The following is a 17,906-nucleotide window of genomic DNA, read 5'->3' on the forward strand; positions in this document are numbered from 1 at the left end:
GGGGCGTAGCGTGGTCTGAATCTAGGGTGGGTGCTTCCAATATGAATCTAGCGGGCCCTTTTATCTATTTACATGTTCTCTGGACATCTGTATGTATAGCCTAGGCTATTCAAATAATGCTCAGTAAAAATTGTTTTAGCCTTATTCATTCAACTTATTTTCGTGCTTATGTGCAATTAAGGTTCAAGCACGCTGTCCTGGACACACCTCAGCTATCTGGGCTGTTTGTCCAGGACAGTGGGTTAGTTGTTAGTTGGTTAGTGAGAGAGAAGTCCATTGAGCCCTTAAGAACTCGCTCTGGGTTGGAGCCGGTACCGGGCTGCGAACCCTGTACCTACCAGCCTGTAGTCCGATGGCTTAACCACGACGCCACCTATGCCGGTTTTTAGCCTCAGCCTACGCCCCTGAATAATATAAAATAAATGATAAAACATACAAACACACACATGCACGCACAAGCACGCACACTGACGTACGGACGAAACCGGTTTTGTTAATTAATATTACAGTGTAATACATCTGTAAACACTAATATTTACTACTGAAGTTGAAATAGTGTTACTTAAATTCATTGAATTGATAGAAAATATACTTATTTATTGGAATCCAATCAGACTGAGCCGTGGTATGTACTGCCCTGTCTTGGAAAGTGCTTATAAAAGATCCCTTACTGTTTTGTGGTCAGGAGCAGCCTATGTGGCGACAACGGGTTCTCTCTTTCATTTTCTCTTAGACCATGTGTCAAAATAATCATGTTAGACACCAAGTAGCTGTAACTTACAAACATGCTGGTGCAAAACCTCAAATTTGGGCTAAAATTATAGAGATATTCGGGGAAAATGTGCTAACCTGAGACCTTTTTACCATATGTTTCCATCAATCTACCTTCAAAATTAGCTGTAATCCATGTAACAATGAGTAGTGATTTTATTTCCACCCTATCTAGCTGTTTGGTAGTATTGCTAATATGAATCTATGTTGTTATACAGATTCGGGCATTTTCGCGTAATTTGGGCAAAAGCAAGGCCGTAGCTAGCGGGGGAGGGGGGTAGGGCAGGGGGGCAACTGCCGGAAAAGATCATAGAAACTTAAAGAAAATTCTCTTCTTAACCGTTTAAGGAGTTTTAGACTATTAACTACTCAGTTGCCCCTCCCCAAAAATCCTAGCTATGGCCGTGAAAAGTCAGTCTATCCTCCCCTCCCCCCCCCCCCCACACCATCCCCCTACAGAAATGGGAGTCCGTACGCCTATATGAGTGGCGAATAAGATATCATTTAATTTTAGATTACTTTTAATGATTCCTAGAATAAAATCACAGTAAAATAATTGCTATATCTGACACTAAGCACAACACATATCTCACCAAACGGGCCGAGTCTGTAGTTGAACGTAACCACGATGATGTTGCCCATCACAGCTAGGACGTCTCCGTGAAACATCGCCGCCATTCCAATCAAGTTGGACCCCCCGTGGACGTGGACCAGCACCGCCATACCACCAGCGTTGTTAACTCCTGTCTTGAATAGACAAATACATGCATACTGAGCAACAAAAGAAACGCGATTATATATAATGTTAAAAATAAGTAAGGGATATTCCATTTCAAATATCAATAATTATAGAATGAAATGAGATATAAAATTCAAAATAAGTGCAAAATGTGCGTTAATGTTTCCACTTAAAGAGCATGAAAAAACGCACCAAATGGTTTGATCGCGAAGCACGTGAAATGACATTGCACGTGCGAAGGGTGTGATTTGAAGTTGAACACTTAGTTTGTGTGTACGTTGTGTGCACACTGTGGCAATATTCTTTCGTGTTTCTTACTGAAGCACTAAATCATAACCTTGCTGTCACATTCTCAGTGTGTAACTTTTCAATAATGCGACGTCTCCAACGTCAGGAACGTATCAGGGTTGTAGGTGTGCTCCAGGTTGGCATCACCCAGCGAATTGCAGCCCGTAGACTTAATATGTTACAATCAGTCATTAGCCGATTGTGGGCCCGATATCGACAAACCAGAAATTTGGATGATTGTCCCCGTTCAGGACGGCCAAGGGCCACAACTCCGGTTCAGAGGTGCTTCATTAGAACTTACACGTTGAGGAATCGAGGTCAGTCAGCCAATCAAATCGCAAAAGGACTCGAGTTACAACTGGCGTTACAGTGTCTGGTCAGACTAAACAGACTGCATAGAAGCAACATCCACGCATGTCGACCCTACGTTACCCCACATTTGACTGCGAGACACATTCCTGCCAGACGTCAATGGTGTAGACATTGGACCAACAGACGTTGAGCTCGGATAACCTTTTCAGACGAGTCCAGATTAACACTAGACTTCCGTGATGGACGACAGCTCTCCATTGTTCCCAGAACGCTAACCAACGTCAACGTAAGTACTGAACAAATTTGGAGGACACTGTTATGTTGTGGTCCTGGCAATTTCCATATTTTATCTCTTGGTGAACCATGTATTGTTTATGACATGTAAAGAAGTTTTAGGATGATACCAGCTCATGATATTGCAGCCAACCTAGGAGAACAAAATGCAAAGGCACTTCGAATTTTTCCTTGCGGTTGGTGGGTATGACACATCATTGTCGTTCAGTAGTATTGTGGAAAAACAGCTCAGGACACTTATACATTTTGTCCTGATACAACAGGAAACTTTCTGTGTCTGTCCCAAAGGTCTGCCTGCATCACAGATAAGAGCATGTATCAGCTTCAAAGCTTCGTCATACTTCTTTATGACAGGACAAACGAAAGCACCCAAATAAACGAAGAAAAGAAAACCCAAAGTAAGGCAGCTAGATCGTATACCTCGCACTAAAGGTGCCCTCACCAAACATACTAAATCCCGAGGCAGCCAACTGATGTATGGAACCGATAAAATGTGGATGGAAGAAGGCATGGAGACCTACTTGAACGTTTTAACAGCATTGGTTCCCTGTACTGAACGATGTACTTGTCCAGAAATGTGTTGTCCTACAGACTGACTATAAATGGGATAATGTGCAGCTAATTTAGGATTTCACAATGTTTTCTGTCTAATGGGTCCTATATTTGGTATTCAAGTTTATAAAATATAAATATACATTATTGTTATCATGTTTATTGTAGTGAATGGGTGCGAAAACATGAAATTAGCAACTTAAATCAAGTATGTATGTGTATTAGGAAACAAAATATTGGCAAATTTGTTGGTTTGATGGCGGCCATTTTGAAAATCAAGATGGCGGCTGGAATTATGAGCAGATCGCGTGTGTCCTGCTCTTATATGAACAAGAATTATGTATAATATTTTAGGTATAGAATTCTAATTGTAATTGTGACCAATACATTTTTAAATTAAAGGTGCTTGATGAAAGTTGCTTCCGACGAAAGATCTTAATATATGTTCCAAAATGTAACGATATAGTTTGAACTGCATGGGCAAATATTACAACCAAATAATTGTATTTACTCTTCCAATGCAGAACCAATGGATACATAACGTATATTTGTTCCCGTTTAATTTATACGTTTACCAAAGGTTTTGGGAAAACCACTGTTTGAATGTTCTCAATAGAATTAGGCAAAGATTATGTAGGCGGTCAATTAATGTTTAGTTAGAAGAAATAAATATAACAATAGCGAAATATGGCAGATATGAAGTAATTTATAGATTAGTATTGCTTTTGTCTTACCCGTTTTCTCGCAGATGTCAGTGGCACCAACGTCTTTGCAAGTGAAATCCCACACACGATCTTCATACCAGTTGCTGTGCCGGCTGACAATTCTGCTGATAACTTGACCTCGCGGACACTCAAAGTTGAAATACCCATCATATTTGTTTACCCATCCCTTTGTAGAGCTGGTCAGCAAAACCACTAATACAAAGGTAAGAAGATGCTACAAATAGAAATATACGGTTAAATCTATTTGTGTAGGAAGTTCAGACACTGACCGTGACCTCGTGTCGGACTTGATACTGACTATCAGATAGTGTCATGACGCTGAACTACATAGAGACTGTAGTAGGTATAGGGCCGCAACTTCCGCGGAGGGGGGGGGGGGGGGGGGGCACGGGGTCAACTTTAAATATATTATTTATGGCTAGCTTGGGAAGACTCTCTTTCAAAGTACCCTTGGATTGATACAGCCTTGTTGTACGAAACTTTGACCATACCTTAATATAAGCGGCTGCCCAGTTCAAAACTGGATTCCCACCACAATCACCACCACCAGTGAGCTGAAGGTACACACACACACACACACACACACACACACACACACAGAGACAGACAGACAGACATACACACACACACACACACACACACAAACACACACACACACACACACACACACACACACACACACAGAGACAGACACACACACATAGATACACACAGAGAGACATACACAGACACAAACACAAACATCACACACAAACACACACATTACACACACATACACACACACACACACATATATACATACATTGGACACACACACATACACACACACATACAGGCACATACACACAAATACACACACGCACACACATAGACACAAACACAGACACATACACACATAGACACGCACAGACACATACACATACACACAGATACACACATTAAATACACACACATTACATACACACATATAGACACACAAACACACATAGAGAATACAAACACAGAGACACATACACACAGACACATATACACACAGAGACACATACAAACAAACACACACACACACACACAAACACGCACACACACAGACACACACAGACAAACACACACACAGACACACACACACAAACACGCTCACACAAACACGCACATATACACACAAACACACACACACACACACACACATACACAGACACACACACACACACACACACAAACACACACACACACTCACACTTAAACACACACACACACACAGACACATACACAGACACACATACATACACATATACACACATGCAGACACATATACACACACACAGACACAAACACATACACACACAAAAACACACAAACACAGATACACACATATACACACACAGACACATACACACACAAACACACCGACATATACACACACAAATACACACACGCACACACAGACACAGACACGTAGACACGTACAGACACATACACACACATTAGATACACACATTAAACACACACACATTACACACACACACACATACACACACACAGACACACACACATATACACACAAACACAGACACACACAGACACACACACATACACACAGACAAACAAACACACACACACACACACAAATAAACACACACAGACACACCCACATACACACACACACACAGACACATAACCACAAACACAGACACACACACACATAGACACGCACAGAATACACACACATTACATACATACATTAAACACACACATATTACACACACATACACACACAAACAGACACAAACACACACACAGAATACACACACAGAGACACGTAGAGACACACAGACACATATACACACACACAGACAGATACACACAAACACACACACACGCACACACACACACACAGAGACACACACACACAGACACACAAACACGTACACACAAACACACACACACACATACACAGACAGACACACACACACACAAACGCGCACACACATACACACACACTCATACACACAGAAACACACACACACACACACAGACACATACACACACATATACATACACACGCAGATACACACAGACACATATACACACACATGAAGACACATATACACACACAAACACACATACACAAACACACATTACACATACACACACACACACACACAAACAGAGACACACACACAGACACACACATACACACAGAAACATACAAAAACAGACACACACAGACACACACATATATACACACACAAAGACGCACAACACACATACACACACACACGCACACACATATACATACACTCACATGCATGCATACACTCACTTTCTCTCTCTCTCTCTCTCTCTCTCTCTCTCTCTCTCTCTCTCTCTCTCTCTCTATCTCTCTCTCATACACACACACTCACATACACTCAGACACACACACACACTCGGACACACGTACACACACACTCGCTCACAGTCACAGTCACATAATCACACATATAGACACACACGCATGCATACACACACACAGAGACGCACACACATACACGCATACATACACACAGACACACATACACACACACGTCGGCGAACGTTGGTTAAGTATCTGCTTGAAAGGCTGTGTGGTTTCAGAGATTGCTGGCTTTACTGCACACGGAACACCTCCTTGTAGAAGTGACGTAAAGCTTCATTTTCTTTCACTAATCAACGTCTGCGCAATCTAATTTCAGAAACAAATTCCAAGTTTAATAAGTGTAAATAATCGGGCAGAAGTTCATGGTTATTACTTTTGAAAACCATTATATCATAGTAAAGGTAGCACAGCCTTAAAAGGCAAAGGCCATCAGATGAGTTGCGACCTTTTCGTGTTTCTTTGATGTTCCTGCATTGTGTATTGCAGTTTTTACAAGTAACTATCGTTTGGGCTGAAATCTGAAGTTGCTTCTTTGCAATCGTGCATCTAATTCGGTGTGGTCACCTAATTACCATATAATGTTCAATAGCTGGCAAGCAGGCTTATGAGGAGGATTAAAGTGGAGAGGTCTGGCTGAATGTATGATTAAAAGTCTACTATGTTTACATCATTAGGTCATGGATCATTGCATGGTGTATATTCATTAAAATACTCTTTGTTAGGCAGAAACCATTTAAATACCCTGTGAATATATGGCTACTACATGCATTTAGTTATGGTCATCATTTCTAGGTATAGTTGAAACATACTAGTATACAAGTAATTGGAATGTCCCTTTTATGAGAGCAAGCTTGACACTGTGAACTACTTGGTCCATGTCATGTATTTTTTTTAAACCCACAAAGATTGATACATCTTTAAAACTTGGCAGCTGGTTTCAAAACCATTGTTTCAGATGATGACAAACATATAACAATGTCATTTATTTTTTCTTTCAAGCAATGATAAACATCTGTGTTAGTGATTGTGGGGACTGAATTCCTTGCACAATGAAGCTTTGTATTTGAAATGTAAATTATTTATTGTTTGGGGTAAAATAGAATGTCAGATCTGACCAAGTTCTGACTTGAGGCGGCCATTTTCATGGCCATTATGGGTTTAAATGATGATGCAATATCTCAATTAGTTGATGTAAAATGGGATGCATTGTACTTTCCTTGTTCTGTCTGTGATACTGCCGGCCATCTTGGAGTTAAATGATGTTGCAATACCTTAATCAACTTGGGGTAGTTCAAAATGAATTTCCCGACCCCTAAAACACCGTCATAGACATCAACAGTTTAGACAAAGGTGATACAATACTCTAAATATTGCCAGTTGTGTATTTTGGCAGCCATTTTGGACGCCATGTTGAATATTTCAAAATGCTCAAGGGTGCAAAGTTCGCACCCCTCGAATCCTCACTCCTAAAGAACAATATCAAAACAAAATTTTGTAAATATTTTTTTCAAGGACGCCTAGCTCAAACCTTACATGTATGCTGAATCTATGCTGGCATTCAGCATGTTATTTCATCATGTAATGTAGGCCCATACGAACAGCTGTGTAAACCATTTATAGGTCAGATAAAAACTGTTTTACAAATCTAGGTAACACATTTATTTATTTTTCTTTCTTTCTTTCTTTCTTTCTTTTCTTTTCTTTCTTTCTTTCTTTCTTTTTTCTTTCCGTCTTTTTTTTTGTTGTAACCTGTCATGACCTTGTAATTGATGTCCCACATTTAAAGGCGCATACCCTAGTTTCAGCTCGTGAAAATGGACACACTAGCAACACACTTGGATAAGGCTATAACAAAGATAAGCTAAAGTCTGGTGTTTAAACAGGGAAATACTGTCAAAAAAATAAAATAAACAGACCTTGTCTAGCCATTACTTCTCAGACGAACGTGCCTTTTTAATTTAAATGATCAAAAATTGTTTTAATAGTGAAAAATACGGCGTAGTGTTTGCAAAATAGGGTCAGTGACTTTAATAGTCACTAAGTGAAAAATACGTCGTAGTGTTTGAAAACTAGGGTTAACCACTTTAATGTGCTGACGGAAGTAAAGGTTAGGCAAAGCTATATTTAGATTCGCAATTTTCAGATGACAAATGCATAGCATACACGCATTTCATATACATGTAATACTTGCAACGACTGTAATATATAGAGGATATTTCATGTTTTTTGTCAAATATGATTTATATCTCATCGAGTTGCAATCATATCTCACGAGTCGCGCTTGTGCGACGAGTGTTATATGATTGCAAACTTCACGAGATGAGATATCAATCATATTTGACAAAAATACATGAAATTTTCTATTTATTATATAACTTTTGGCAATTTACCTTTATTTTTAAAATGCCAACAGCAAAATAGTCCAGCTTTCTTACAGTGAAAATAACACTTTCTATAGTGACGATAAAACATTTTAGAGTGAAATAGTGAATATCGTCACTGATATTTTAAGATATTTCACTAAATGTTATATAATAATAAAATATATATATTAGCTAATAGTCTATTAGACATTAAAGAAAATCAATGGTGGTTTATAAACATCTGAAACAAATAACTGGCGACATCGACGATGTTCAGACCAACCTTAGGGACATAGATGTTCATATAGAGACAATCCTCGCTGTGGGAATCAAAATCTGGTACGTGCCATCTAAGGTACCCCCAGTGGCTTTGAGGGCACGCAGGGGACAGCACCGTCGTATTCAAGATGTCTGTCCATGTTGGAGGTTCTCGAGGATTCTGCAAGGAAAATGCTTTAGTTTTCATATAATAGAGATATATCAATTTAAAGAAAAGGAATGTTTGTTAAAAGACACCTTAGCACATTATAAACTACGGCTAAGTATTATTAAACAATAGTTTTCCCGTCGTAAATTTGTGCTTATGTGCAAAACTAGGCTACTAAACCCAGTATTAAAAAGCAATGAGTTCGAAACAAATAGTTTTTAGAATCTCAAATTCGTCCAAAAACGATAAAGATAGCCTGAAACCTTTTCACTGTGTATTTCCATCATTCTACACAAAATATTAGTTGGAATCCGTGTAAAAATGCGCAGTGATTCGTTTGTAACCTTGTATAACTGTTTAACAGTAATACAAATATGAATAAATATTTTCATCCAGATTCGGGCATTTTCGTATAATCGGGCAAAAATCAGCGTCGTCCCCACCCCCCCCCCCCCACCCACCCACGCACCCCGTACAAAAATGGAAGACCGTACGCCTATATCGAAGCCCGTACCCAAAACCAATAGAACTATTACGAAAATAAAACAGAACACATAATTCTAAAATATATTTTAAAACTATTTTTACAAAAATTTGGAAAACGCTGCTAGAAAACTTTAAAATTTAAAACATTTAACAGTTTTAAAAGTGACGTCAGCCGGTTTCTTTTGCGTGAGATAGCCTAAATGGTATCTAACGGTCACTCGTGTATTATTATCTATTTATACTATAATTATATTGGGGGAGGGTACCTGTACCTTAAATGCAGTGACATGAGTCACATGTTGACTGCATGGTGACACCCCCACCTCAAGTGGTTAATACAAAACTCTTTGAAAACGAGTTTTGGGGGACTGTTCACCCAAGGTAGGCCCTACATCATAATGGACTGTTATACCCTGATACTACCAAATTTGTTTATTTAAAAAATTAAATTAAATTAAATTAAATTAAATTAAATTAAATAATAATAATAATAATTAGAAAATAATGGACTGTTATTCTTCCTGTAGTGTGTGTATTAGAGATTACTATCTGAAACATTTGCTGTCACGGAACTCGAAAATTATCGATGTAATAGTATTTAATGTCAAAAATAGAATTGTTGTATTAGAGCGGGAATCTTTGACTACCGTTTTATTGTCACAGTTTGCGCAAAATTGATATGCATTGTTCTCTGGCAGTAATGAGCGTATAACTGTCCAGACGTCCGTCTAGCTCTCTTACCGTCAGGAATACATGTCCGCTAGACTGGTTTATGTGCTTCACGGTAAACAGAATGGCCAGGTTGGGAACTAATCAAATATTTGTAGTTCGTGAAAGTTAACGACACGTTAGCTGGCTGAACTTACAATCTAATTAAAATTAGCTCCACTATTACATGTGGATCTAACACCAGCCAGTTGGAGCTCATGTCCACCAATCAAAACCTTACTTGCAGAATCCTGCCAGTGATTTAAAACTAACAACACAATAGCTGCGTAGTCCCCAATGTCCAGGTAACATTTCGTCTGTAAATAATAATTTAAATATCGACCAATCACACTTCGCCTTTTATTCCTGACGTTATTTGGGAGCATACAAATTCTAAAACTATCGGGCGAGTCTATTTTAGTGGCCGCAGTACAGCGAACCATACCAATACGTACGGGTTAAGTGATACAAAAAAATCTTCAATTTTACATTAAAAATTATTTATTTTATAAAATAAAACATGTTTTAAGGCATTCGTAATTCACACGAAACATGCCGTATACCCTCAGGATAATTCGGAATTTTTTCAAATTATTTTTAAATCACTGGCAGGATTCTGCAAGTAAGGTTTTGATTGGTGGACATGAGCTCCAACTGGCTGGTGTTAGATCCACATGTAATAGTGGAGCTAATTTTAATTAGATTGGCTGAACTTAGTGACGGTCTGTTTTAGAGAACTACCAGGATGGTGGTGGGGGGAGGGGGGGGGGGAGAAGTGGGTCCGATCGAACCATTTTAAGGTCTAAAGCGCGTACACTCTCGCGTTAAACACAGCCCAAATAGATTGTGAAATAAACGCTAGTGTTAATTGCATTTTGTATCATTAATATTAGCTTACTTAGGTCAAATTTATTAGTGGGGAAGGGGAGAGACAATCTCGATAGAGTTGTTTAGGCCATCAAATAACGTACTGCTGTGACGGGATGTAACCCAGTGGTAAAGCGTTCACCTGATATGCGGTCAGTCTAGGATCGATCCCCGTCGGTGGGCCTATCGGGCTATTTCTTGTTCCAGTCAGTGCACCACTACTGGAATATAAAAGGCCGTGGTATGTGCTATCCTACTGGAATATAAAAGGCCGTGGTATGGTGATGCCTCGACCAGAAGCGGTCAGGCCCTTTATAAGGGCCCTATGGGCAACCTAGGGAGACACCACAGCATCGTAAAGGTCTAAAATTAACGAGCTACTCTCGATTCACTAATATCAAAACCTATATTAGCTCGGCCATTTACCTTTCGACCGACCGTTCAAAATTGCGCAAAATTCCCTCAATCAAAATTGCGCACCCTTTTCTCTTTGGCATTTAACTGCTCCATTCAAATTCCATAGCACCACCACCACCCCCACCCGCCTGCTACCGATTTGATTGGGCTGCTGGTGCTCCTTTGCACCTGCCAGTGCAGGCGGTCCCTCCTCTCCCCTCTCCCCTCCCCCCACCTTTCCTGTCATGGACGGAGGAGCCGGCCAAGGCCGGCTCTTGTGCCCACGACAGGCGTGCGCTACAACAGCTTGTTCTGAATGTGCACGTAAAACCCTGTGACATGACATGACATGCTATCCTGTCTGTCGGGCGGTGCATATAAAAGATCCCTTGTTACTATTGAAAAAATGTAGCGGGGATTCCTATTTGAGACTATACATGTATGTTAGAATTACCAAATGTTTGACATCCAATACCCGATGATTAATAAATCAATGTGCTGTATCGGTGTCGTTAAACAAAACAAGGGCGGGACGTAGCCCAGTGGTAAAGCGTTCTTCACCTGATGCACGGTCGGTCTAAGATCGATCCCCGTCGATGGACTCATTGGGTTATTTCTCGTTCCAACCAATGTTCCACAGCTGGTGTAACAAAGGCTGTGGTTTGTAATATCCTGTTTGTGGGATGGTGCAAATAAAGGATCCCTAGCTTGTACTAATGGAAAAGTGTAGCGGGTTTCCTCTCCGATAATATACATGTATGTCAGAATTACCAAATATTAGACACCCAATAGTTACTGATTAATAAATCAATGTGCTCTACTAGTGGAGTCGTTAAACAAAGCAAACTTAGTGCTGTAACTGTTAAATTCTCACCTCGAACCTGAGATGGCCGGTCGGGGGAGCCGCGTAGGGGATTCCCAGGAAGCGCTCAACTGTCGAGTTCTCCAGAACGCTGTGCACGTATCCTCGGATCTTTCCGTACACCGTCTCACGAACTGTGAATTCCTGGGGATCACACGTCACAATGGTTCCTGTCAGTGCCACACAGACTACAAGACTGACCACAGAGCATGGAATCATTTTCCTATCAGACGTGGCTTTCATATTCCATTTGCCAATACGTGTTTCGCTGTTTAGAAAGCTCGTGTGAAGGCTCAAGCCTCTTCCCTTGGCATAAAACGATAGCTAGTAGACGCCGCGGTGCTCTTGGAGAAAGAATGCAGACAATTTACAAGTTGTATTTAAAGAAAGAAGAACTGTTTTATTTAAAGGAGCTGTCAGTAATATACTGCCATTGTTAAAATGCTGCAGCCCAACAGATAGTTGTAAGTCTAAAATAAGCTTTGTAAATTCGGTCAGCTCGTTTTAAATATATATTAAATATATTTTGCTGTCTGCATCTGCATTTTATTTATTACATAAAACATTTAAGATGTTGCCGCCAAACAATTAGGGCCGAATTTACGAAGTGTCTTTAAATGCAGGTCTTTAAGCATTGAAAATGTTTATAGTTACTCGCATGTAAGTATAAAATAGGCTTTGTATTAATTCGGCCAAATCTTTTGAACGACTATAATAACATATTAAACATATATTTTGCTGTCTGCACCTGTATATTTTATTTTTATTTCATAAAACACACGTGTGTGTGTGTGTGTGTGTGTGTGTGTGTGTTTGTTTTTTGGTAGTGTGTTAGTGATTTGTCTGTGTTAGTTTTATTGGTGTGTGTGTGGTTTTTTTTAGTTGGGTTTTGGGACTAAATCCAAAATGCACTTCGATCAAGAAGTTTATTATATAATAAAATATGACAGTAAATGCTAATTGTGATATTTGCATAAAATATTATGACATGTGGAGGGGCGGGCAAAGCGCTCGCCCGATGAGCGGTTGGTTTAGGATCGATCTCCGTCGGTGGGCCCATTGGGCTATTTCTCGTTCCAGTCAGTGCACCACGATTGGCATATCGAAGGCCGTGGTATGTGCTATCCTGTCTGTCGGTTTCCTTTCTAAGACGACATGTCAAAATTACCAAATGTTTGACATCCAACAATAGCCGATTAATAAATCAATGTGCTCTAGTGGTGTGGAAATGTCGAATGTGTATGCACTCTCTCTCTGTATGCGTGTGTGCGTGTGCGTGTGTGTCCGATACTAACCTTTAAAATTACCACATTGATTGATTGTCCGTCCGTCACCCACCAAAATAAAAAAAAACAAAAAAAACAAGAGCGACCAATTTAAATAATTCTGTTTATTTCCATTGGAAAAGCTGGGTTGAACTCTCCAAAAATACTTAAATGGTTAGTGAATGAGAAAGAAACAAGATACATGAACACATTAAAACATTCAAGTCACACGAAAACACACCATTATTATCTGTACCTACTATTCAACAAACAGTAATTTGTGGTCTAATTTCAAGCCCTGACGGTTTAGTTCTCGGTCCGTAAAACGCACAGAATGGTCGAACATGGAAACAGCAACTAAGAAGAATCGAGCCGTAGTGAAGGTTTCAGTACAATCTCACTTAAATCGGATCAAGTATGCTAGCTCCATTTTGTTGGAGCGATTAGTAGGGGTGTCGCGATACACCGATGCATCACGATACTACTGCTGGCGATACAATACACAATATTTTTGTGTGTCGATTCACATCTTAATTGATTATCGATCTACCAGCACCAGTTTGTACTGAGATCAGTGAGATGTACTTATTGATACTGAGGTAGGGCTGAGACGTAGCCCAGTCGTAAAGCGCTCGCTTGAAGGGCGGTCAGTTTTGGATCGATCCCTGTCAGTGGGCCCATTTAGCCATTTCTCGGTTCAGCCAGTGCACCACGACTGGTATATCAAAGGCCGTGATATGTGCTATCCTGTCTATGGGATGGTGCATAAAAAAAGATCCCTTGCTGGTAATCGAAACGAGTAGCCCATGAAGTGACGACAGCGGGTTTCCTCCCTCAATATCTGTGTGGTCCTTAACCATAACCGTAAATAAAATGTGTTGAGTGCATCGTTAAATAAAACATTTCCTTCCTGTGGAGGTAAGACAGTGACTGTACAGTTGATTTTTTTAAATTTGCTTTATTTGAAAAAAGTAAAAACACACAATAATAGAAATTAATTCTCCATTAGTCGCTGAAATGATAAAAAGGTGACAATGCAATTTTGTTTATAAACCTCAATGCTATATATTAAAAAACCAAAAACAACAAAAAAAATTTTTGGCTAAATTTGAATCTGGCTAAATTTGAATCTAAAATACTAAATAAACGTAGGGCATTTAGTTCTAAACTGATTATCATGCAGTACGCACACACAGACGCACAAAAATAATGTCATAAGATTTCTCACTAATGTACATGGGTTTTTTTTTAAAGCATACTGTCTATACCAGTGCTACAACAAAGCAATTTTTGTATAGCCAAAATAAACCGTGAATGTATAGAACATGAAAATTTAAATGACAAAATACTGTAACCGATTATAACACAGTTTAGAAAAAAATATATAAAAAATAAGATTTTATACTTTAAAGTGAGAAATAAAACCATATTATGTATATATACCTATATATATATTAGAAGAAATATACAACCGTTGACATTTTATAAACCTAGTACACTGGATCATTACAAACCTGAATAATTGAATAAATATTCATATTTTAATAAGCTTAGTTAGTTAGTTAGTTAGTGTTCTTTCTTTTTCTATTTTCCTTACAGACATTTAAGACGAAACTCTTAGATATGTTATACCTGTGATATTCAGTGAAAAAGTAGAAACGGAGTTCTGTAATTGTAGTCAGTCATTTTACATGCTAATTAACAACTGCAACTAAAAGATATTAAAAAATGTCATTTCATGGGGGGAAAAACAATGTGGATGATCCATTTTAAATGGATATAGATTTTGTTTAAAGACTTTAGCTTTAAGACCGAGTTTGTATCAAGGTACTGTGTAGTGAGACCATATCGAAGAATGGCGTGTCACAGGAGGGAAAATAATGTACGGATCTTTTCTAAATGATTAAATACAAAGATTTTTAAGATTGTTGCTTTAACACAGAGTTTGTTTCAAGGTACTGTGAAGTGACACCATATCAAAGGATGACGTGTCATAGAAAGAACATATGTAGACGATCTATTCTGAACGATTAAATAATAAAAATATACCTGAGATATAGCTTTAATGAAATATTGACTTACAAAATCACAAAATAATTTTGTACATCAGGTTCAATTAATATACAGGAAATATAAAATTACATTTTAATATACAGTGGGATTTTAATTTTTGTATATATGTATGCCAAGGCAACCAACCAAACATTTCTTTCTCTTCCGACTAGGTATTTAAGATACTGCAGTAAACCATTAGACCTGTGTTAAGTGTAATGCAAATTTAAATACACTGAATTTTAGTTTAATTACCTTTAATACAGTAACTACTTTCTGAATGTTAAAGGGACAGTCAACTCAAACAAGAGCCTTATTTGTTGGAAAGATGCATACCCAGATCACCAACACATACTGACACTTTAACAAATAAAAAACGCGTAATTTTAGAGTTGATAAAAAAACATGATTATTCCTGTTAACTGGGGACAGCCATTTTGTTTCGTTTTTGTGACGTCCGGTGGTATAGCTTGGGGCAAAGTGACGTCAGCTCCATCCAACTCTTCTATGCACAGTGTAAACAAACGCTCTAATTTACGACAAGGCGCTTCACTTTCATCAACCTGACTTGTAAAACAACATAAATGATTTGATAGTATAATAAACTATTTAACTAAATATATTTCTATTTGCATCAATAGAATGAAATGAAGTTATAGTATTTTTCTCTTTTAAAAAATCCAAAGAAAAAATGCATATTATTAGGCCTATTGACAGGGTACATTCGGGCAAAAACGACCACTCATGATACCCAAGTGATAATTTTCTTTTCGGGGGGACTACGTAATTGGTCAGTTTTGTGATTTTAGATGGGAAAGTCTACTTAATCAAGGTTTTTACAGAATTATTTACAGTAATAAAGCAGGACAGCTGATAATGCCCATTACGATTTGAGGGGTGTCCGTACGATTATCACACAATACCGTATGATCTTAATAAAAGAAGCATGTCTTTTTAGTGTGTCTAGACACAGTGTCTGGGGACCGTCTAAATATACACCTGCCAATCAGGAACCACAGGTACAGGCCACAGAAAGAAAAGACCAATTAACCAAGAAAATAATCCCGATTATTATTTCAGTACGTGGGTTAATTTATGAACACTACATAATAGTTACTTCAACACTATGACAATGGTGGTCTAATTTGTATTTAAAAATAATATATACTTGTTGCTGGCTTACTGGGATGGATATTATTACAGAACATTGCGATGCATCCACAAAAATCAGGTATGTTTTGTTTCTTCAGTTCGAAGACTAATTCCTGACGTGACACAATAGGTATTATGTAACCACCAGCTCGCCAGAGGGTGTATTCACTGGGATGGTACAAAATGGCTGCTCCCGTTATATATAATAGCCGTCACATTTAACCATTTTATTAATTAACTATACGATTATATTTGTTGATATTAAGCAATAATGTGCATTATATATCGTTGACTATGCATACCAGGCCAAATACCTTAATTGTCCCTTTCTTTAATAGTAGTAAAAAGGAACTATTTATAGTTGCTTGTTCAACACATATGATGAAAAAGGCACCAGTGTAAAAAGGCAACAAAGAACAGAACAAGAGGAAGAAGTAAAATAAAACAAGAATCTGTAAACTTTGTGTGTCCCCAGCAGACTCGCCTAACAACCTGGTATCTGATTGTTTTAACTCTATAAGAATAATATTGTAGTAGAACCCCAATAATCCAGTCTTTGGTTATCTCGAGCCTCATCTCACTGTCAGTAACAGGATAAAACAACAGTCACTTTGTACATGTATTCTGTAGTCCAGATATTCAGATTTCAGATCCATGTAATCTCAAACAATATCTTAACATTATAACAAGAAAGGCAATTTGTGTCATCTAACTCATAGCAAAAATAATTTGTCAGTTAAAGAGACAGTCCTGAGTTTCTAGTCATTGTAATAAAGCAGTTATAACAACTAAAATTACATTATTAAACACATTTTCTTGTTTAAAATGTCAATGTCTGTATCTAGTATACAGTGTGTTTCTTGTTATCATAATGTTTGTAATAGCCCAAACTGTATTTCACCTCTAATTTCATACATACAAAAACTTACATTAAGAAAAAAATCAAATTCACGCTACTACAGGCATTAGGACAACCTGAAGCACTTTCAATATACTGAAGCCGATATGTCTAAAAATACCGTACATGTCAAAAATGTCAATTTTATAAAGTAGCAGTATACAGTTAGCTCCCTTGTGTACCCAGTCACGAAAAGAGTTCGCTTGTTGGTTTTGCACAGATGTATGTTTGAAGGCTAATTATTTGAAATAGAAAGTAAATTCATAAGCTTAATAGCCAAGAAGATATTTTTAAACATGAAAATTGGTTTTTCGCCAGCAGCGCAAATATGTTTAGCTGTAATGAGGCTTGGTA

The 17,906-nt window shown here is 38.3% G+C and overlaps 1 protein-coding gene across 1 annotated transcript in view; it reads right to left on the reverse strand.

The window, feature by feature from the left end:
• LOC121376367 (neuroligin-4, X-linked-like) overlaps nucleotides 1–12,621 on the reverse strand; it is a 28,642-nt gene extending 16,021 nt beyond the window's left edge. The window contains exons 1-3 of the mRNA XM_041504214.1: nucleotides 12,198–12,621; nucleotides 8,723–8,878; nucleotides 1,365–1,518 (exon numbers count right to left, since the gene is read on the reverse strand). Coding sequence (XP_041360148.1) covers nucleotides 1,365–1,518; nucleotides 8,723–8,878; nucleotides 12,198–12,428 — 541 coding nt within the window. The 5' untranslated portion in view covers nucleotides 12,429–12,621. The remainder of the gene's footprint in view (nucleotides 1–1,364; nucleotides 1,519–8,722; nucleotides 8,879–12,197) is intronic.
• Between the last annotated feature and the right edge of the window lie 5,285 nt (nucleotides 12,622–17,906).

This window comes from Gigantopelta aegis, chromosome 6 (assembly GCF_016097555.1).
Source record: "Gigantopelta aegis isolate Gae_Host chromosome 6, Gae_host_genome, whole genome shotgun sequence".
In the NCBI taxonomy this organism is placed as follows: Eukaryota; Metazoa; Mollusca; class Gastropoda; order Neomphalida; family Peltospiridae; genus Gigantopelta; species Gigantopelta aegis.